Below are 23,515 nucleotides of genomic sequence, written 5' to 3'. Positions count from 1 at the left end.
GTACATGTACCCTGGAGCAATCCATGAGCTTATCTATTACCTCTGCCCGGGATATCGTGGCAAATACAGTGGATTATGATGGTAAATACCGAGACAGATCCAGGAAATGACCAAGCAAGCCTTCCAGATCATTATTACAGGGACTATGACCGTACCAGCGGTTGCCCAACAGGTTTCATCAACGAGAAATGGCAGTTTATCCGGACGAGGCAACACGATATATATATATATATATATATATATATATATATATATATATATATATATATATATATATATATATATATATATATATATGAAAGAGAGAGAGAGAGAGTAGCGGGTGAAGCCCACTTGAAGCCACGTCGTGGACAAAGAGGACCAGCTTGCCAGGGACGAGGACCAGACGAGGACAATGAGAGGAGATGCGCTCATCCCAGAATCTCCGCTGTCGACATGGACCTCTCTCTCTCTGCGACCGCCCCCTTCCCTTCCTCAATGGGCCCACACCACCACGCCCTCGCGGGAGCCCCACAGAAGGGAAGGTATATATATACGTTTATGGAGATAAAACATTAAAATCCTTTAGAGTGAAGGCTGTTTCTGCTCTAGTAGCACTCTGAACATGGCCTATGATTCGGTCGTAGGTGAGCCTGGCTATGGGTGGGAGGTTCGCGAAAGAACGAGGTGTCAAACAGTGGCCTTCTAGACGGCCTGGGTGCCTACCAACACACTGGCCGAGGCAGTATATTGAGTGGGCCGCACGCAGCTACGTTCCTGGTAATGGTGTCAACAGTGTCTGTGTTTACTGCAGGGATGAACACCTGCCTGCATCTGGTTGTCCAAGACGGACTACAGGCATGGCTCTCTTGTGTGGATGACTGATGAAGTCTTTCTGCTTATCACGAAGCTTTATTTTGCCCCACATGGGGTAGGACGGTACGATCCTTAAGCAAGACTGTACCATCTCTAAGCACTATGGTGCGACACTTGAGCACAACAATACGACCACTGGGTACGATGGCCTGAACAATGAAGATCCCTCACGTTCAGGTCATCATATCCAAGGGTTATACCGTCTTGATCAAGGGTCGTGACGTCGTGCTGACGGGATACACCATCCAGCTCAAACTGTTAACCAAACTTGGAATTCCCGACATGCGAACCTTACATCACCAAGCTAGGATAACAGCAGGGGCAATAGTTGCACCAAGCTCAAATCAGGACGATCGTCCACCACTGGACTAATGATGCTGACAAACAAACAGACAGACGGACGCTAACAGACGCCCCAGCCGGGGCGGGCGTTGCCCCGGTAATCGCTTGCCGGATGGCCTGTTGACGTCCTTGCGACTCACTCTTAAAACATCCGGGGACTACAATGACGACAGTCCTGATGGCGAAGATTGCTGGGTGATGGCGTTACGGTTGAGAGGGAGGGTGAATGATGGTGGTGGTGGTGGTGACGGCGGTATTGGTGGAGAGCAAACCTGAGGAAGTCTTGATAGGAGGCTCACCAGTCAAGCACTGAACACACGAGCGACGAGGTTTGACGTCATGCGTCCATGACAGTTCCTCGCACGACAGCTTCACTGTGGCGGAGACCCTCCTCCTGCTCTAGCCTCAGGGACTCTGCCTCTCCCAACCCTGCCATGTCAACCGTGTTCCATCATTTGGTTGAGAGTTACACAGATAAACCATCTCCGACAGAGATTATGTTGTTGTGTATTATCATGTTATCAGTACTCCCTCCCATTCCCTACTATACGAATATAAAACACAGTAGGGTACTAATCTCGTTTGTTGCTAGGCATTTGCTGGCCGTTATAAACAGGGAGACGCTAGAACAAGAGGCCGAAGTGGGGGGGGGAGACTTAAAGAGTTCTGTGTGTTAGTCTACAGTTTGGATACATGACCAGAGGACATTATCAAATATTCTTCCTCTCTCAGTCGTCTTTGTTTGGTTTTTTTCTCACATCTTCCATATTCATGCCTTCTAAGCAAACTTGCTATCTATAGGTGTCCTCTAGATTGCGATGAAGAAAACAGAACCTTTCAGGAATAGGTCGAAACACAACCCGCTAGAAATGGCATAACACCTTATGTTGATGACGAGATCATCAAAATTTTTAGATCATATCCAATATCTACAACAAGCAGGCGTGTCTACTGTATGGGAAGACAATAAGTTTAGGTAATGAACTATGCTGCAGCTTATGTCAATATTCTAGCCACTGGAATCTGACAAAGACGCTTCGTGACGTCTGTAATCCTTTTCGCGCCACCGCTCACGGGATGAGCAAGTGTGTGGGAGGAGTTGGTGTGCAGTAAACTAACTGGCGATATCGGGAAGACGTAATCTGTCGTATTTATGGAGGGATCGTAACCTTCCCTGGGATCATTTTGAGTAAAGTGTGGGTGGTGGCGCGAGCAAGTCCAGCCAGTCTTGCGATGGAGCGGGAGGCAAGGCGCACGTGGGAGGGAGGGTGCCGCAGGTGCGGCCGTGATAGTGGCGACAGTGCGTACTTGGTCGGCATCCGCGACGGAGGTGGAGGGAGGCACCGTGTCGCCGTACCTCACGTGCCCGCACGGACAACCTTAAACAACCAAACGTGCGGTGATCCGTGCACCAACGAACCCTCGGGCATAAGCATTTAGCAGCAAGCCGAAGTCCTTCAAGTCGTCCCTGCCGCGGCAGCTGACACGTCCGTCCCTGACAGATGAATCTGACAGGTCAGGGGGCATGGTGGACCTGGGCCGATGTTACAAAATACATACACCGTAACCCAGAGGGACACTGCAGATGCTTTATGTAACCAGCAGGGACAGTGAGTGGCCTGATAAAACACTTTCTTATCTAGTGTCACTAATGATTTCAAGTGACCGTGTATAAAGTGGTCTTTGTGTGGCAAACACGACGAACGTTAAGGACAGACGATGCGCTACCGCCAGTAAGAAAAGGGGGAAACTTGAAGGGAAGATCTTACCAGGACAGCGGCTTGGGATAGGATTGATGAAGATGGGCGAGCGAGCGGGGTTGGATACCTCTCATCTGCTTGTTATCATGACAGACGCTGGGGGGCGAGGGTGAGATACGAGGCGAGCCTGTTGCTGTAGATGCCGGGATAACAAGGCAATAGAGAAGGAGCGAGAGGATAGGATTCAAGACAACAACACTGGAGCAGAATTATAAAATAAACTAGTCTATTATGCGGAGGAATCTGATCATAAAGGCCACTGGTGAAAACGAATCTGGACTGTTATGTAAGTGGATCATGCAAGATTAAAATCAAAACTCGCACGAGATATTACTTTATTGGGGAGAGTGAAGAGGATAGATCACCAGGAACGCATCCATCAGAAGCGGTGCAGGAGCAAACACCAGCCAACACTGGCGCACACACACACACACACACACACACACACACACAACATTCCAACAGGGTCACAGTTGTTTCTACCAGTGATAACTACTGTCCACACAACCAAAGAATTATTCGATACCATCTGCCGTACTTTACATTTTGAAACACAGAACAAAGAGTTCTGATATACTCGTCTGGGTCTAGTGATGTAGTGGTAATCGTGCTCTCCTCATTTGGCGGTGACATGACACGAGGTAGTACGGCTATCGGGTCTGATTAGAGGTGGAAGGGCGTCCCTGAATGAAATCATCAGTCAAGTCTAGATTCCTAGAGTTTGCTTATCCGTTAGACTGGAAACAATGCGTTTGTGCTTATCCGTTAGACTGGAAACAATGCGTTTGTGCTTATCCGTTAGACTGAAAACAGTATATTTGATGACATAATCTTACGTATTCATCACGGTGTAAATTAACCAGCAATATAACATTACAATAAATTATATCTCAATAGAGGAATGTACGGAAAACATTACGATTCTAAAACTCACATTACAAAACAAAATCATAACGATTATACATCTAGGTAATGATTTAAACGGACTCAAGGGCAGCAATGCTTGGGTTTCGTCGACAGCATCTGCCGCGCCTCTGTGTCCCCGAGACGCCAGTGAGTTGAGCATCATAAGACGAGTTCTAGCCTAACTTTAGTCAATTTTTCCCAGACTGGGAGGGGTACAGCTGCTGTGAGGGTTACGAGGCAGGTATAGTGTCCACAGAAGGAGGGAATGACCGAGTTGAGGGATGTCTCAAGGCTTGGAGGGGAAAAAAAGAGTGGATGGACGGGAAATCGGTAAAGAAAAATATGAAGGAAAGATGAATGGAAGACAATGTGGAGAGAGAGAGAGAGAGAGAGAGAGAGAGAGAGAGAGAGAGAGAGAGAGAGAGAGAGAGAGAGAGAGAGAGGGTAAGAGAAGAAAACGGGTGAACGCGGAGGACACTAAGAATACTACATTTAAAGGGAAGAGACAATTTAAGGACATTTTCGCTCTCACTACCAAGCCCAGGGCTTAAGTGCATCCTCACCCTCATTAGTCTTATTAGCGGTTTGACGTTACTGCAAAGACTCGTAATAGCTGTGGATAATGGCCTCAGGTTCCTGTGCATTACATAGAAAGTGGAGGCGATAGAGATCATTTCTTCTGGTCTTGGCGCTACATGGTTAAAGCAGATAACTGCGAAAGTGAAAAAAAATTATATATATATATATATATATATATATATATATATATATATATATATATATATATATATGATCGTTCAGTATTTTTCACGTTTATACAATATTTTTTGGGGGCGGGCAGGAAACTGAAATAGTTTATTATTTCAGAGGAAAATAATATTCGATCCAGGTGATGACCACCTGTAAAGTGATAACCACCAGTGATAATGACCCCTTGCAATGACCCCCTTGCAAAAGTGATAACCACCAGTGGTGATGGTGACCCGTTACAAAGGTGATAACCACCAGAGGTGATGGTGACCCCTTACAAAAGTGATAACCTCCAGTGGTGGTGATGGTGACCCCTTACAAAAGTGATGACCACCAGTGGTGATGGTGACCGTACGTAAAAGTGATGACCACCAATGGTGATGCAAAAGTCTTTTAAACAGGAAAAAATATGAAGAATTAATTCGATGAATATAGTCCAGAAAAGACGTTAAATCCTACAGTAATTATATACCGAACTAAAAGAAAACGCGCATGATGCATGAACGCAAATCAGATCGCAGGCAAACCACAGAAAACGAGTCGTTCTTCAAACGTGAAAAATACGTTGGTGTCTCCGGCTGAGGTTTTCAACGATGGTTCATCGTGAAGACGGACTGATGACGCGCCAACGGTGGCGGCAGAGCTGAGCCGAGGACGTCTAGGGCACCGTCGATCGACCTCCATCCCCCCAAAAAAAAACAACCCCCCCCAACCCACCACCACCACCATGGCTGCCTGCGTTACCTTTAACATACCCAGGATCGTCAGCAGGTAAGCCTGGGCGGCAGTGTCGACTTCATCATCATCATCACGATCAGGTCAGACAGTCATCATCAAAACATCATCATCATCATCATTACCATGTCAGACAACATCATTATCATCATGCAAGACTGACATCATCATCATCATCATCAAGTAAGATATCAACATCATTATCACGTAAGACAGACAGCATCATCATCAGGCGAGACAGTCACCATCATCATCATTACTGTGATGACGTGAGACAGACAGAATCATCGCCAGGTAAGACAGACTGGGTCGTCGCTTATTACACTTGCCACTGATAGCTTAAGACAGCTACTATTATCTGAAGATATACAATATCATGTCACCTTTGTTTATAACCCAAGCACGATATATGATCGTCTTATATATATATATATATATATATATATATATATATATATATATATATATATATATATATATATATATATATATATAATCACGTAGGGAGAGAAGTTACCAATAAAGTATAACACAGAAAGAACAGGAATCGTACACCTCAGGTACATAAATCCTACACGACTTATCAAGGTCAAAGAAAATGGGATGTTACATTCCAAGGTTGCTGGAGTGTATTGTAGTCCACATACCTCTTTTATTACTATAATGGAGACCGATAGTTCATATGCTACTACCAGGTGTATGCCATGCTTGAAATATGTCTAAACATTATGTAGTGATGATGTCTTCATACATGTATCATCCACAATTCTTGCGTGCATACTTTATGGCACTTCCATATCTATATCTTTATATATATATATATATATATATATATATATATATATATATATATATATATATAGATATATAGATATATATATATATATATATATATATATATATATATATATATAAAGACAAATTATATCTCGGCATGCAAATTTTTGCCCTGCGATTCAGTCAAAGCGACAGCAAAATGCACATCGCCGGAGACAATGGACAAGATGGCGGACAGTTTCGTTAGGTTTAGCAAATGCCCGTTTTTTTTTGTTTCTTTTTTCTGGGGGTGTTGGTTCTGGCGTCTTTGAAAGAGAAGTTTTGTGTTAAGGTTCATCACTGTCTGTAGATCCTGTTTATGGCTGAGGCACTTGATATGTGTGACACAAAGACGAACAGCAAAATTGAGCACCAACAGGTTAGACCTGGCATTTTAACTTTCCCTTCCCATCAGACGCGGGTATGGCCAGAAACCTTCGTTAAAAAAAGATAATGAGAGACAACAGTAAGTATAACGAAATCAAAGGTCGTAACGTCGTGCTCAATGACCATATATTGTCGTGCTCAAGGGGTTAAACCGTACGTGTGTATGTGTGTGTGTTATTTGTGTGTTACAGGTTGAGTTTTACACGTGTTCACCATTTCTTAACTCCGTGAGTTCGTATGTGTACATGTTTATACACACACACCCAAGCCTAAGCCAGGTACCCATTCATCGACCAGCCTCGAGGTGTGCCTGTGTGTGTGTGTGTGTGTGTGTGTGCGCGCGCGCGCTTCTAATACCGACAAAAGGTGATAAACAATAGTACACCATCACACGTCCTCGTACGGAGCCACACCAGCAGGACAAATACACCAACACACACACACACACACACACACACACACACACACACAGACTGGTCATGTTTTCCTTTGGGTATTCGACCTATTTACACACCGACCCATCCACCCCACCCACTCTGTCAACACCCACAGAGCCGGGCGACCAAAAAAGAAACACACTCTAGCGTAGAAATATCGTGGATCGTCACCTGAAGTTTTGAACGAGGTGGTCAAAACAGGTTTCCAAAAATCATCTGTTTATTAATCAATAACATAAGCTCTGGGATCTTCAGATCTGGAGGAGAGGGATTCCCGCTCCGAATGACAAACGTGAGTGTACTGGTATGTGGAAGGTGTACAAGGGCAGTGGCAGGTGTAGGAAAGGTTTACACGAGACGCGGAGTACGAGGGCGTATGGAGGACAGCAAGTTTACGGTGGAGAGGACGTTGGTGGTGGAGGAGTAAAGGCAGAACCACAACGGTGGTGGCGTCACACACCCGAGGGAAGAAAAGAGCAGGTAATCAGCCGAGTATATCAGGCTGTTGATGGTGGCGCGCTGCACAATGGCCTCCAGGGTTGGCGACTGAGGCGCTACTGCCTTCGAGAGGCGGTAGTTTTGTAGCCTCGTCACCACGTCACCCTTGTGTCACCGTTCCTATCACGCCTCACGTACAGGATATCAAGGGGATAAAGTTTATTTACCACGGCAGTTCAAATTTCGCACCCTATGCCACAACAACGCCCTTTAGCATTACCCTTTGAGAATGACGTTGCGACCCTTGGGGGTCATGAACTAGCCTTTGACCCAACCTGATCCCTAAGGGTTGGCTTAAAGGCCGTCGTACTTCAACGGTCGTACAGTCGTGCTCAAGGGATTAGAAATACTGTAATAAATAACTTAAAAGCATAATCCTCAAAAAGGAGAAGCTATTTATGATACCCCTGAGTGCTACGCTTCATAAACATCATACCTGTAGAGTTTGTTGTCGATGTTTACTAACAAACAGCAAGTGGTGGGCGACAGGTAAATACGACCAGGTACGGCCAGCCATGGCGCCGCCCACTGACAGGGAACACCTCCATCCCAGCGTCAGTAATTACGCTTTCATTTCCAACCACACCTTCCCCATGCCCTCCTATAGCCTCGACCGCCACCACCATACATGGGGAAGCCAGACAACACAAGACCTGCTGATCATCATCGAGGTTATCAGTCCTATGGCAGTAATAGGATCCTGTAGTGATAAAAGGAGTACACAAGACGAGGTCCTAAGATACGTACTTTTCAGGGTTCGAATGTTCTGGAGTCGGAACTCACCGGAAGAATTTCAAAATTTGCCAAAAGCACGAAATGAGAATATTCGGAGAGAGAGAGAGAGAGAGAGAGAGAGAGAGAGAGAGAGAGAGAGAGAGAGAGAGAGAGAGAGAGAGGATAAGGTTTGGCGGTAACTCAGCTGTAATATCACTGTCCCAAGGATGGAGACCTGTGAGCGAAGAGTCATCATGACGATGCAGCGACACCAAAGCGGCCGAGTACACAAGGAGGGTCGGTAGGGAGGTACCCCACACTCCTAGCTCACCGGCTCAGTACGTATGTTCGCCTCTCTTATGTAACCATTGGTCCCCCGCTGGCCATTCTTCCCTCCACCAGTGCGAGACGAAAATAAACGGACCGTACGTTCACCATTCATCAGTCCTCCTATTCATCAATTATATATTCATCTACTGTTTCATTTTCTTGTTGAATCCAATTATGCTACAGCAACACCTGTCGAAATTGCGTTAACCGACATCCAAAAGCAAATGGAACAATATTCTAATATTATATATATATATATATATATATATATATATATATATATATATATATATATATATATATATATATCTTTTCTCTTTCAAACTATTCGCCATTTCCCGCATGAGAGAAGGAGTGAGGAAAGATTGACAAAGAGGATATATGTGTCAGAGTTGGAGGGAACAAGATGAAGAGGGAGATCAAATTGGAGGTGGAAGGATGGAGTGAAAAAGATTTTGAGCGATCGGGGCCTGAACATGCAGGAAGGTGAATGGCGTGCAAGGAATAGAGTGAACTGGAACGATGTGGTATACCGGGGTCAACGTGCTGTCAGTGGATTGAACCAGGGCATGTGAAGCGTCCGGGTTAAACCATGGAAGGTTTTGTGGGGCCTGGATGTTGAAAGGGAGCTGTGGTTTCGGTGCTTTATACATGACAGCTAGAGACCGAGTGTGAACAAATGTGGCCTTTGTTGTCCTTTCCTAGGGCTACCTCGCGCGTGTGTGTGTGTGTGTGAAGGGGGGTGTCATTTCAGGTGTGGCGGGGTGGCGACGTGAATGAATAAAGGCAGCAAGGATGAAGTATGTACATGTGTATATGTGTGTATGTATATACATGTATACGTTGAAATGTATAGGTATGTATATGGGCGTGTGTGGACGTGTATGTATATACATGTGTATAACCACGAGCAGGCGGAGACCGGTAACACACACACACCCAAACACAAATGTTGCTAATACTGTAAAGCTACTTAACAGAAACAATATCAACGTGTGTGTGTGTGTGTGTGTAAACCTTGAAAGATTCTTAAGAAACAGATAATTGCCAAGGACGTGAAGGAACAGTTAGGAGAGTAGCGTCAGGTCATGTAGCGAGGCTGCAAACCGTCCCAGACCCGAGGGATATAGTCAGTGCGCGTCTGGGATGTTAAGTCTGGCCCCTTCCTCACACCTCCGCTTTTGTTGATAACCCCAGAGCGGATGTGGCCACCAGCCGGTATTCCCTCCCTCACGTGTGCAACTTCTCCAGTAAATTCCCAGAATTGTAAATTTCAAAGTCTCCACAACATTATTTCTTAAGGTTGGATGTGCCGCAAAGTCATCCTTTACCGGTGGAGGATTCCTAGGAATGTCGATTCGTCATCTATACTAGTTTTGTATGTGGCACATGACATACGATATGGTTGACAGAGATGCCTTGTGGAAGATGCAACGAATATATGTTGCAGGAGGAAAGCTACTAAATGCAGCGAGGAGTTTCAACGAGAAATCATGCGAGTAGGAAAGGAGGAGGTTGAGTGGTAACGCGTGAAGTTGGGTTTGCATCAAGAGCGTGTGATGTCACTATGGCTGATACGGCTTTAGTGACGGAGTCCAGAGGGGAAACTGCAGAAGCTGGCGAGAGGGTTTCGAGGCGTGTGTGTGTGTGAGTGTAAAGTGAAGCAGAGAAATAATGTGAACAAATGTAATGTTATAAGGTGAAGGACAGGGGTCCAGGGGGCGAAGAAGGGAATGTCTGAAGGTATAGTAATCCCAGCGGTGGTCTATGACTGAAAGTCAGTCTTGGGCACCGAGTGCAAAAGGGCGGGAAAACGAGGACTTGTTGCAAATGAAAAATCAAGAAGATAATATGTAGTGTCAGGTGGTCGACTGTGTAGGAGGAAAATGCAGCGTAAGAACAGAGAATTGACCAGATTGTGTTGAAACTTTGAAAGATTCTTAAGAAATGGGTTATTTGGAAAGGATGAACGAAGAAAGACTAAGAGGATCTATGTGTCAGAAGCGGAAGGAGCAAGTGTTAGGTGAAAACCAAGAATATATACAAACACCAAATTAACTGTTGGCAAGCTACGGCAGACATGGGTACAGCTGCCAACAGTAACTTCGAACCGACTGTAATTTCCATAGGATAAAGTGTGGCCTTACAGACTCAAAGACTTTACTGAATTCTAAGAATAGGTTGTACGGTCGGCAGGAACATAGGACGGCAAAAATGTCTTTAATTTTGTTTGAATCTGCGGCACAGTTGTGGCACACAGGAATCTGTCGTGAAAAGGTCCACATGGTAGAGTCGGACGACTTCACTTGTTTACTTAAAACCACTTTCATGATAAACTTCTCGCAGAAGGAAGAGAGACTCAAACAACATCTTCCTCAACCCTAAAATTTCATTTACGGGTAATACGCACACACACACACACACACACAGTTCTTTTTATTTTCCAAATAATAAACTTGTAGTCTGGGTCCGCTCTTGTTTATCTTGGGGAAAATAATGAGCTATCCTTCAGAGGCAACGTGTTCAGCCAACCAGTCCTGTTTATCCTAGGATCCGTACCTATCAACTTTTTAATCATATCCTCATAATAAAGATAAGACTCTGTATCCGGAACCCCGTGGGTAATGAGCAGACCATCCCCATGAGCAAGGTACAGTAGGGTAAGATACAGTGAAGCTAGCCTGTACACCAGGGTAAAGTATAACTAAGCAAGGTATAGTAGGGAAAAGTACAGCGAAGTTAGCTTTAGAAGTATAGCTAATCAAAGTACAGTGGAATTAACAATAGGTGAACAAGGTGGAGCGGGAACATGTGCAGCAAAGCAAGGCATAGGAGGAGCTTTACCAGTGACAAGGCAGGTATTGGGCGAGTTATACAAGTACTAGGGCAAGGTATAAGAGTGACGAAGCAAAACACTGGATAAGCTATACGAGACAGGGCGGCAGGGCAACATACAAGCCACGCAAGTACGGAGGGCAAGGGAGCGCATATTGCGATAAGGGCAACACATCTCACGCCCCATCACCCAATTATGTAATGAGAGGAAGGTCTCGTAGCCTGAGACCCGCCACCCCGTACCTTCTGCTGGTGGGGTCTCTCTCTCTCTCTCTCTCTCTCTCTCTCTCCTGCTGCTGCTAGCGGGGCTGTCTCTCCTCTCCAGGATGCTGGTGTGAGGGGCTCCCTTTCCTCTCCTCCTGCTATTCTTGGCTGTTAACTGCTAAATGTTTTGCGGCTGTAATTTACTTTGGTGCTGAACTGGTTCGTCTTCTCTCATTCCCGATCAAGATTCCGTCCCTGTTGTCGTTGCTAATGCAATTTCGGTTGACTATTGCTGTTCTGATCGTGTTGCACTATTGCAATAATTGTCAGTCCACGTCCCATTTGTTGATTCACAGATAACGATGTGCTGCTATTTTTATAGCCTCGTTCAAAATTAGAGTGGTTGAAAGACGCTCCACAGACACGATAAGAACAGACTTGATAAACACTAAGTTCACGACTGATATTCATTTGCGCCTCCTTAGTGTCATGCATCTTTACGGCTCATCTCTCATTAAATCCTTTCGTATGTTTTTCTTCCGTTACTATAATATCCGTTTCCGATCTCATTCAATTATCACAAATAGCCTCGAGAAGACCTAGTGGTACCTTGTTGTTTGAATTCCTTTGTATTCGTCATTTACACTAATATTCTGTATCATAGTCATACAGTGCTCTGTAACCAACGCCAGTCGTGATTTAGACGCTGTTGATCAATTATACGACCTTTCTCTTCTGGTTAAGACGGAGGAATAATAACAATGAATAGTCCACAGTTTTTTAATGTAACTTTTGGCTTGGTAGCAGTTCACATTATCTTTTAAAGATTTCAAAAGTTCTTGCGTAAAGAGAGGTTTGTCTATGGTGTGAAGACGTTTATAGGTAAGGTCAACCCACCGGTGGGTTATGTATACGAAAGATGGCGTAGGGTACGTCCCGCCACGTAAACACCCAACCAGTCTAAACCATCTCACGACGCCTGAAGGACAGAGGAGCTGCTGAGGGAAGAGATGAGGTGGACGATGAGATACTTCGGGGAAAAGAAGAGAAAGTATGGAGATGAAATAAGAGGAGTTAAAGTGGGAGTATGGGGAAAGTGAGAGGAGATAATGGAGAAAGCAAGAAGGTTTAACGTGTAAAGCATAGACAGACTGACAGACACAAAAGGACTGAGAGAGATAAAAGAGCAGTGAACGCAGCAGCTCTGAAGGCCAGGGAGAATTGTTATGTTTTCTACGGAGACTAATTTATTGTGCACTTCGACATACCCTGTGGATAGCGGCGCAAAAGAGGACACAGTGTACAATAGGTCTAGGGACTGGGGTTTAGTGATTGAACTGCATTACAAGTTATATTGAAGGGAGATGTTAACAAGAACTGGGCAACAATGAATGAGTTATTCAGCAATTTAACGTTCAAGTGTACCAGTCGTTTGTCATTGGTCTCCTTCAACGTCTTCCAGCCTCGGAGGAACCTGAAGGACAGCCTTCCAGATCAACATCAACACTGGAAACCACTTCACACCCCATCACACTACTGGACCTAACAGTGTTGTCACCTGCGTCAGGAGGCTGTATGATGATCAAAACAGTGTTAACCTGAAGACCTGGCAAATCTATCTTATCGTAAGCACAGCAATAGATAACACATAGAGGACCCGAGGCCAAAGAATAGGTTAATATCATCTGTCTTTACACGAACCAAATTACAAATTGCTCTCAACACAAGCAGTAAGACGTTAAGTTGAAGACAATCACGAGGGACAGCCCCTTTCCAGCTTCATGTCGGAAGAGATGGGAAATGATAATGAAAAATCGCACCACCAACCGATGCCTGTTTATGTTGACTTGATTACCAACGTAATCAATCATGTTTACCTTGTCCGCGTGTGTGAGCGATGGTGGCGCTGTGGAGGACAACAGAGGGCGAAGGGTCGACATCCCCAACCACCTATCCTAGTCAGGTTTTGCCCACCGTAAAGGCGACCACGGACAGGGAACAAGGAAAGCTAAACATCCTAGCATCAGTTAATCTTGAAGTAACTAATGTATAATAGAAAAGAAAAAATATGTCGACCCTCTGCTTCTGCTTCATAAATCAAAGATTTCATAACTTATTAGCAGGTGAAGCAGCAGACACTGTGGTAGTTAGGCTTCGGTAAGACAAGTCTCAGTGTCCGACCTTGATATGTTGTGTAACGCGTCCTATCACATTTTCCTCGTATTATCTTCCGCAATTTTACCGTCCAGTGTGCAAACTAGTTTCCTTGCAGATCGCTAGCGTCTGCCTATCGTACGCAAGACTTCAGTGCTTAAAATGCTTTTAAGGAGGGACTTCGACGCCAGCAGTTAGGAGGGAGAAAGCTTAGAAAGCGTGGGACTACACAGCCACGGAAAAAGGGTAATCGTACTTATCAGACGGCGTGAGAGGCGCCAGAGACACAGGCACTTATCTTTGAACAATCCCCTCCCCGTCACTGCTGTAGGCAGGGAGGGTGACGATGACCCCACCCTCAGTCACAACTGATGGCTCTGAGTGTAGGGAAGCTCGAGGCAACAAATATAGTGTAGAGCAAGACGTTCAGAACCTTGAGCACGAAGGGGTACCTGATCGTCGAGTTATACCAAGAGCCAGGCCATCATACCCGAGAATCGCACCTTCAAGGAGGTATATCTGTCGTCAATGCAATTCTGTGTCTGCAAGTTTACTTGGAATGTGGCCTCAGAATTAATTTGTAAACACTTTCCGCAAGACCCTCTGACGGCCAAACTGTGGCGAGGGCGTAATCGCTGTAAATGACCTTCCTAGAACAGATGAAATTAAGATGCAACTACTAGAACCGCGACGGAAACATACGATCCAATGAACAGTCGTAAACAGTCCTCCAATATATACCCGAACGAAGCTATGTATAGCCCATTGTCTTGACTGGTGGGCAGAGTCTATTTGCCAGAGTTTAAGATTTGGGAGTTTGCTATACAAAAAGCGAATACATATTTCAAATTGATGTATGAAGGATCTGGAATCCATATGATGGACATTCCAAGATAATTCTAAAGACTATTAAATGTTTTTTACGGCATATACGGCCCTTGTCCTCCTGGCATACGCCCAGGCTTTATATATACGTAACTAGTCATTCATCGCCAACTGAACCAATGCTCAGTCTGAACATTCTTGAAAAAGTGTTTGCTACGCATGCTCGAAGAAAAGATTCTTATAAAGATGCCGATCAAACCCTATAAAATAATGTATTATCAGATTATAAGAATTAGATTTTTATCAATAACTGGTAATAAGTACACAATTGAGTCAATGAGTGGAAGCGTTCACTGAAGCCCACCTGGCGAGGCGATCAACTGGTTCAGTCGTTCCGCAACTTCACTGAACAAGAACAACACATTGTGATCGAGCGTCATCCTCGAGCACACCACACAATACCCGAACACATCTGCAGGCATGACCCACGCCACGATGAAATGAAAGTCAGCATCTTACGTACACAGATGCACGTACCATAACTCAAACACATGCAACGAACACCTAGGTGGTTAGAAGAGTGTGGCCAACGAACGGACAGACATTTCATGTAACTTTAACCAATTCCTTATCTAAAAAGGTAAAAGGTAAAAAAAATTGCTTATCCTTCATTCTCTTGCCGGGAGTTCGTCTATGCGCAACGATTGTCACCAGCTGAACATATCGCCCTTGACAGAAAATAGGGAAATCTTATAATAAAGTTTCTAACTTGGTAAACGTCGGGACATAGCGACACCTGGCAAGTCAAAACGATAACCTAACAATGGTTGGGTAATTTACACTTCAGACATGACCCACAAATGTACTGAACGATAGTTAAATGGTTCACTTTCCAAAGCTAAGACCTAGGTACGTGAACTTACAGAGTCAGAACACAGCTTTGGTAAATCTGAGCTCAGCCTCCTAGACTGGACAGAGAATCTTTATAGCAAGTGGTTCAAATGCACATCAGTTAACGCACACCTTCACTCATTACTCTAACTACTGTTAGCCACTCATACAGCCATTACGAATACAGCTAAGAAAGGTAAACAAATCCAAAACCAACCCAATCTCTCCATCAGGTAGACAAAGGTGTGCGTCCTATCCAACGATCTTTCACGTCAGATGCCCTGTGAGGCCCAGCGGGGTATGAACGACAGACTCTGCCTATGTGCGACATCAACTACTTCCAGCCAGAAAAAAGCAAAGATGAGAAAGTGCGCCGGATATTTCATTATCCCTCAGTGGCAGCTGACAGAGAGAGAGAGAGAGAGAGAGAGAGAGAGAGAGAGAGAGAGAGAGAGAGAGAACACGGTATGTATAAGTACCCACCTACGAGAATATGCCAAAGGCGTTTGTTGACTGGAGATCGACAACCCACGTCTATGTGAGGCAGAGATATTCAGCAACGAGGGCCAGTGGGAGGGACGTGACAGTCACAGTAGTCCTGCCTGGCTGCTCGGTGGTTACCTGACACCTGCTATCAAGGGAGAGAGTGAGAGAGAGAGAGGCGGGGTTGGGTGCACGGGTCAGATGACTATAATTGAGAAATTCTAAACAATAAATATCATTCCACTGAATAAGACGTCACGTATATCAAATCAAAGATAAGTTACTTCTGATTTCATATGATAATCTCATTTTTAAAAGTAATTTTAGTTCTAAAACATAGATGGCATTGATGTATTTTGTGAACTTCATGAAATCTTTCTCTTTTGAACCAGTGCGGAAATTTGCCAATCAAGAACTGAATTATAACAAGGTTTGATTTTTAATTCACCGAGTCGTGTTTTATTCAGCATATCATCTTAATAGCGCCATTCCGAGGCTGTTATTATGGCCTTTTTCAATATATCTATTCCTCCTCTTTGCTTTACAACCCCCAAAAAAATGGGACACGCCTGATTGAAGTTGTATCTAACTCTGCTTCGAGAGGCAGAGCCATAGGGTTTGGTACAGTTTCATCTAGGAGTCGAATCAATTATGGGGACTTTAAGCCTGGACATTTAATAGTAATTGTTCATGCACTGAAGTCATACATCGCAGATTTCCTGATCTAAGTCGCTGAAGGCCTCCTTCAAATATATTCAATGCTTCACGAATTCACTCGAACTGTTCATTTGCTCTCTGCTCCATACGCGAGAAAACTTCAAACAAACTCATGAAGCTTCTATTGCGACAGATGTACGGTTCGCACCGTGAACTGCTAGGTGGCTTGCACATCTTTTACGTAAGAACAGATGGGAGAGAATCATTTTTTAATTATTACATAACAAGTGATATAGTGATATTAATCACACGGACATTACTATTACATAATCTTAGAGTTCAGGTGTTACTAATGGTATTTTTTCTATGTAACGCCATAAAAACAGTACTTCGTTGCCGTATGTGAGGCTAATCGAATAAGCTATGCCGTACTTCTCATAGATAAAGAATAGGTGAATATCAGGCTTCAAGGTGACAGACTACAGTGTCTCATAATGCTCAGTTTATTCATTATTTCAAAGTATACCAATAAGAAATATACATGTTAACTACCAAGGGCCCCTTAATACTTTATCCAAACCGACACGAAAAGTGTTATGGTGAAACTTGATATCTCCACGCGGTTTAAAGCCTCAATTATATATATATATATATATATATATATATATATATATATATATATATATATATATATATATATATGAAACCCCTTTCTAGTCCCTCAGATGGATCGCCATGAAACAAGTTCCTCGAAAATGACAACTTGGTGATATGTTTTATCAATCTGTGGTTCTAATACCTGTCCAACCGCATCACGTAATATATTCCATATGTTTCGGACCAATGATGATCATGTCATTACAGCCTAAAAACTGGAGGTTCTGTGAAACAGGTACCTATAAGAAATTAGAGGAATATGTTGGCAACTCGTGACCACGCTTATATCTAAGCACTTAAAGCGACTCATGTTTTTCAATACAAATACAAGCAATAGTCATACCATTCATTCCCATAACCTAATAAGAATAATGGGTTCTAAAACAATAAACACACACAGAAAAAAAAATACATTAGTGATTATCTCTTGCATCAGGCGTCTATCATATAACTACCAGAAGATGATAAGATACTTATCTATCTGTTGTTATATACAACCCTTTGACTATCTTCAGCAGTCGTCTGACTCCTCCGCTCTCGCTATATGCCATTCTAACAGATGGCCGATCCTAATCACTCCGTCGAATCAAGATGAATGCAGTGTGAAACACGGCAGCTATGCTGTGTTTCCATGTTAGCGAGGTTCGATAATTCACTCAAGTGATAACCATGTGGTTTTATCCATCGGTGCCTCGTGGCGTCATGCATCCAGTGTTTGACAAGCCCGGCTCTGTGTCAGGCGTCCCTCCCTCCTGCAATGTGTGTGTGTACCTTGCGATCGAGTGCTTCAGACCGCCTGAGGTTGGTCGGGCACAACCTCTTCCTCCCTCCGTGTGTCATCCCGCTGTTGTTGCTGCGTCCCTCGTCCCAAACTGACTCGCAACCCAGCACGCAATACTGTAAGACCCAACGTCCGGAAATGAACTGTTTACCTATGATCTTGTAAATCAGTGAAAAATTATACAGTGGTGAAAACTGGAGTGAAACAGTGTATGTGACAGTGGAAAATGTATTTGTTTTACGAGTGAGAATCAGCAGCAAACGTGGCGTCGCCAACAATCGTGTCGTGTGACTCGTCCGTGCTCAACGTGCACTGCGACTGCACTATCCGAGTGATGTTTGGGTTCATCATATCTTGCCTTATCTCCTTTGCATCTGTATACCTGTGTCAACAGATGTCTCGTTGTGTTTTCTTCACCAGAATTTCTTCATGTCGTATACTATTAACGGAGGATGCCTTTCAAGTACGTGAACGAAAGAAATATAAGCGATACAAAAGTTGAAGGTACACCGCGTCATATAAACAGAACTCTCTGTGATGTAATCTTTCAAGTATACATTCACACACAAATAGGTAATCATACCCTCACATGCTTGAGTACGTAAACAGGTTGTTCTGAAACTTTAAGGTGAGGATATTCATCAACTTTCGGCCAAAACTGAAAATTGAGGTGATCTATGGCCAGTCCGAATACTGGCTAGGCTTTCAAATCGGGAGTAGAGTCAAGCAGGATAAATCACCGCGACCATATAGCTGTAACAACGTCTGCTAGGATGAGGTTGAGTAAAGGGGATGGCGAGGGTTTTTGCAACAGAGAAAAATCAGAAAAAAAGATTACAGGATTTTTATCTGGAACCATGAGGCTGGGCAAGTTATAGGCGGATATATAGAGACAGGATCGGAAGATGCAACAACTGGAGGGAAGTGATTACATAACTGAGCAATCAGATTAAAGATCATGAAGTGGCCACCATTACTAATGGTGGAAGAGGATATCATGGAGCTGAGAAATATATGATCAAAGGTCTTGATAAAATGGAATCAACTAAAGGAATTCGGAAGTAATGTGACCTCAAGAAAGAGGCGCAATGAATGAAAAACGTCAGAGATCATAACAGTCTTCTCTGGAGGTCCTTGAGAGTGACCTACAAGAAAGTAGGTACGACTTTAACTGAGGCTATGAAGAGAGTAATGGGCACCGTAGGAGTCGGAACCATTAAGGAAATAAATGGGTCGTTAGACTGAATCTTTCATTAAAAAATGAAGAGCATTCAGCATCAATACATATTGGCGAAAATGGAGATTTTAGATGAAACTATAGACAAGGAGGATGTCGAATCAACACTGCAGGCATTAGTCTGACAAGTGAGTGGCACCAAAACGAGTAACATTAGTGAAGTAGGAGGTAGTTTGACATAAACCTGAATTTTTGGTCTAGAAGACCATATTGTAACCAAAGGGAGGACAGTAACAGATGAAAATAACTGATGACAAGACTATCTAGATGTCTCTTTCCCTTGACCACTAAGGTTCGGAACTTTTTACCTTGGCATTACCTGACCTTTACCCACTTCTTCAGAAACTCTCACGGTAATCTTCTTTTCTCCTTAATTATGTAACTCATCAGCCTCCTATCTCAATGTCCTGTTTAAGGCCTGACCTCAGTGACTATCCGTAACTCGAGACTCCAACACAGGGAAGACATATGCTTCAGCGTAGCTATGGTTCTTTGCACTGGGCCTAGGATAGGTTTGTGTTTCAACATTATCATGTCTTGGATTAGTAGACCCTACACCGCATAGCGTGTCCTCAGTGAACACATTCCATGAAATGATACCTTAAGAAATTATAGCACACGGTATCATAATAACTTCAACAAACGTTACCTTATATATCTAACTCGTGCGAGCAAACCTCGACATTTAATAACGTACAACATCAGGCAAAGTCTGTCATCTTAACTGAACAAGATGTATACAATAACTCTCCTGACATGATAAAACGTTATCATAAGATAATAATTATGATAATAATAATGATAATAATAACCATATGCATCTACGATAATGCATTGTCTCTACAGGGATTCTTAAATGAACAAACAACTGCGTAAATACGTTGATTGAAAATACATTTTTCAATCTCATCATAAACTTTGTTATCACCGTAATGGAAAGCTCTCAGAATAATCAATCAGCCGGACCAGTCGTATCGTAAGAGGTATCGCTATTATCAGATCAATGTCATTTATTGGAAAGTTTCAAGGTACTTCAAAAAACGCGTCGGTGTCTTTCTTCCCATTACTCCAAGACTTTTCCTACAACTTAAGATGAAAGTAGTAATGAAGTTATTATTAAAGTCATGGAAAAACCGCAGAGCAACAGATATGCAACCTCACAGAGCTCTCGACATCATGCAGATGTAGCAGCGAGGATCCTGCGTCTTGGATCATATATCACGTTCCCAAAGCTCTTATGTGTACTGTTCATTCTTGATAACCAAGTCACAGGTCAAGATGTAATCACAAGACTGATAGATACATCCATTTCTTTTCTTACCTCAGCAAAAATAGTTAACGATTACAAGTCTACTAATTTTCGTGTCTTATAGCCAGTGTCTTCACGTCTTCGTCCTCTGAATTCTGTCATTTTAACTTACAGGTGTTCAGTTCCCCCTTCGCCCTGCATGAACACAACTTTACACCCAACCACATACTGAGTGGTATTTCGCATCTCTAACACTATTTTTTCTCTCTCGTAACCTTAAAGTTTTTGCAGGAAGTTATCGAAGTGAAAGCCAAGCGTCCAACTTTATGACAGCGAACACTGTGCCCTGTGGCAGCTGAAGTGTGTTCAGCAGGCACTTATCAAAATACGCGAACCAAAACTCCTTTACTTCTAAAAAGAACAAAAAAAAAGAAAAAAAAGAAAGAAAACCATGTTCAAGAATAAAATGCTTAGTGAGAGTGCAAGGACTATAAGATGGCGAGTTTAAAACGGTGCTCGGAAGGTTCCGCATTACCAGACCCCACAGAGCCAACGAGCAAGTTTAGAAACGGTTGCCATATACCGTAAACGTTGGCGACAACGTAGCAGAGAGAAAGCCAACACTACCAGCCGGTATGTCACCCACGATACAACGGGAGTTCCCGAGGGGGGGCAGTGGCTTCTTGGAGATTGAGATGGTGGAGGTGGGTAGCAAGCAGCTCGGCAGCTCCGACGGTATGCCCTTCTCCCGCCGCTCCAGCCTCGAGGATGCGACCGAATCCACCATTTGTCTTTCCTACAAGCGCTGCAAGTAAGTATCGGCTGCTTCATCAGCGCCCAGCCTTAACATCAGCGACCAGCGTGAGGAAGTAAGGTTGTGGGAACGATAGTGTATATAGTGAGGTACAGAACCCGGAATCTCGTAACAGGTTAAATTCCGTAACCATGGACTGCCATGGGTCACTTTCTAGAAAGGTGCTAAATTCTCTCCTTCCTTCCCTTCATAACTCCTCTTTTCGCCTCTATCTGACCCTCGCAACTCAGCTCACCCGTTCCTGTGTAAGTGTCCCCGTGTTAGAATGAGGTAATCTTCACGGTAACTATCAGCAGGCTATTTGGTTACCTGAGGGTATAGTCAATTAAGGTTACCAAAACTTGAGGCATTTTACTAACAGTACTTAAGTCAGGTAAAAGCATAATCCAAGCAAGGTCTGCACCTGAAGTCAATATGAATTCTAGCACTTGATAGCCATAACATCCCTAGTAACAGAAGAATCAATTCATGAAACATATATTTAATGAAGAGAATAAACTCTATGTAACAAAAGACACACTGTGAGACATGAGACAATAATACCCGACAGAAACGTAAGCTATGGCTGAATCACCACAAATTTAGAGAGTGAATCCTTACGACATACAGAGACATGGAATAAATCCATATTATTCCGAAACGCTGAGTGGGTGCTTCGTGTTGATTTTTAGTGTGCTAGTCTGTGGCGCGGAAGATCTGTAAACAATGAGGCTTGCAGTCACCCAGCGAACGGAAACAGTGGTCTTATCTTCCGGGGCAGGACCTTGCAGGGGCAAATCAAAGATAAAGAAATTCGAGAGTTTTGTATGACTGAGGTGTTAAGTTACGCCTTAGCGATAGCGAAGCCCGCTCAAGGTTGTATGTGCGTGTGTGTTTGGGTACATCTGAGCGTATTCACGGTATGTTATAGTGACCTTTGCCTAGAGCAGACTTAGGAAGCCGATCGTTATCATAACCATATGGTATTCCATTAAGCTGCTGAATATAGTCAAGACATGGCTAACGAACTACTCACTCAAGGCTACCTAAACATGATATAGCCCATCACATGCACTCCAGGACCTGACCCATCCCAGATACCATGGAAGCGACAGTTCGTGAAGACAGAGCAACGCGTTACGATACACACGATGACTTTCCCGTCGCCATACGTCGTTCTCAGCTGCCTGATTGTTCATGCTCTGTGGACTCGAGCACCCTTCCTTCAATCGTTACTTTTAGAAAAACGTGCACACACACACACACACACACACACATCTACCATGATCACGCAGTCAAACAAGGATCCAAGCATGTACTAAACTGCTTCTGAAGCCTTTTACTCCTCAGGCGCAAAGGTATTTGCATAATCTACGGGAATTGTAATTCAGAATATACCCTGACCTGAATGGTCACATTGAAACAAAGGTGTGTGGTTGTGCTTTTCTTTTTTCATAATCCTTCAATTATAACCATAAAGCCAATAACTGATAGAATACAATAATGTAATGACAATATTTGTATTTTCACGATGTTTATATTGGTTCTTATGTTTGGCATTGTTGATACGTGTGATGTTACTGCTCTTGCCTGACACACGTCTGTGTTACTGAGATTACTTGTGTGATACTCTACTTGACACATGTCTGTGTTACTGAGATTACTTGAGTGATACTCTACTTGACACATGTCTGTGTTACTGAGATTACTTGTGTGATACTCTACTTGACACATGTCTGTGTTACTGAGATCATTTGAGTGATACTATACCATACGAACTTCACAGATAAAAACAATTTTTGTGACTTGTTACAAATGTTGACCGATGTTTTTAGATTCACCGTGCGGAAGTAGAAAACCTCATTGTTGGCTCTTATATAACCTCATGTTCATCACTATATTTTTTCTTTTTACTTAATATGACTATTTTAGCATATGGTTAATTTGTAAAGTCAGATTTTTCTTCTTGTTTCAAAAGAAGTTTCTCCTGAACATATTGCGTATTTGTACCTTGTTTCCTTCATTACTTGTTCGCCATATCTACTCTTTTAGATGAGGTTTGTTAAATTAGTCTGGGATAATCTGTTGCTCATTTTTCTTTATTTACTTTCCTCACCAGATTCTACATACTGCTCTAGCAAACTGCTCTAGACATCTTACGTAGTCTCGTTGTACTATAAGACTGCATTCCATTAAGCCTCATCTCACACAGGTTTAAA

The 23,515-nt window shown here is 43.4% G+C and overlaps 1 protein-coding gene across 11 annotated transcripts in view; it reads left to right on the top strand.

Annotated features, from left to right (window-relative positions):
* The window catches only part of LOC139764548 (adenylate cyclase type 2-like), a 59,689-nt gene that overhangs the window by 8,578 nt on the left and 27,596 nt on the right, over nt 1-23,515 (top strand). Inside the window, exons 1-3 of one of the 11 annotated variants that reach the window (XM_071691308.1) lie at nt 2,497-2,712; nt 4,731-4,819; nt 4,858-5,384. The exons of 1 other annotated variant lie outside the window; for it this stretch is intronic. In XM_071691308.1, coding sequence (XP_071547409.1) covers nt 5,341-5,384 — 44 coding nt within the window. In that variant the 5' untranslated portion in view covers nt 2,497-2,712; nt 4,731-4,819; nt 4,858-5,340. Of the gene's footprint in view, nt 1-2,496; nt 2,808-4,730; nt 5,385-17,920; nt 18,038-20,785; nt 21,315-23,515 lie in introns of those variants that run through there. 9 more of the 11 variants (XM_071691306.1, XM_071691309.1, XM_071691305.1 and 6 more) reach the window with 9 other exon arrangements.

The sequence above is a fragment of the Panulirus ornatus genome, chromosome 50 (genome assembly GCF_036320965.1).
Source record: "Panulirus ornatus isolate Po-2019 chromosome 50, ASM3632096v1, whole genome shotgun sequence".
In the NCBI taxonomy this organism is placed as follows: domain Eukaryota; kingdom Metazoa; phylum Arthropoda; class Malacostraca; order Decapoda; family Palinuridae; genus Panulirus; species Panulirus ornatus.
The sequence above is the reverse complement of the archived record's forward strand: the minus strand, read 5'-3'. Positions and strand labels throughout refer to the sequence as shown.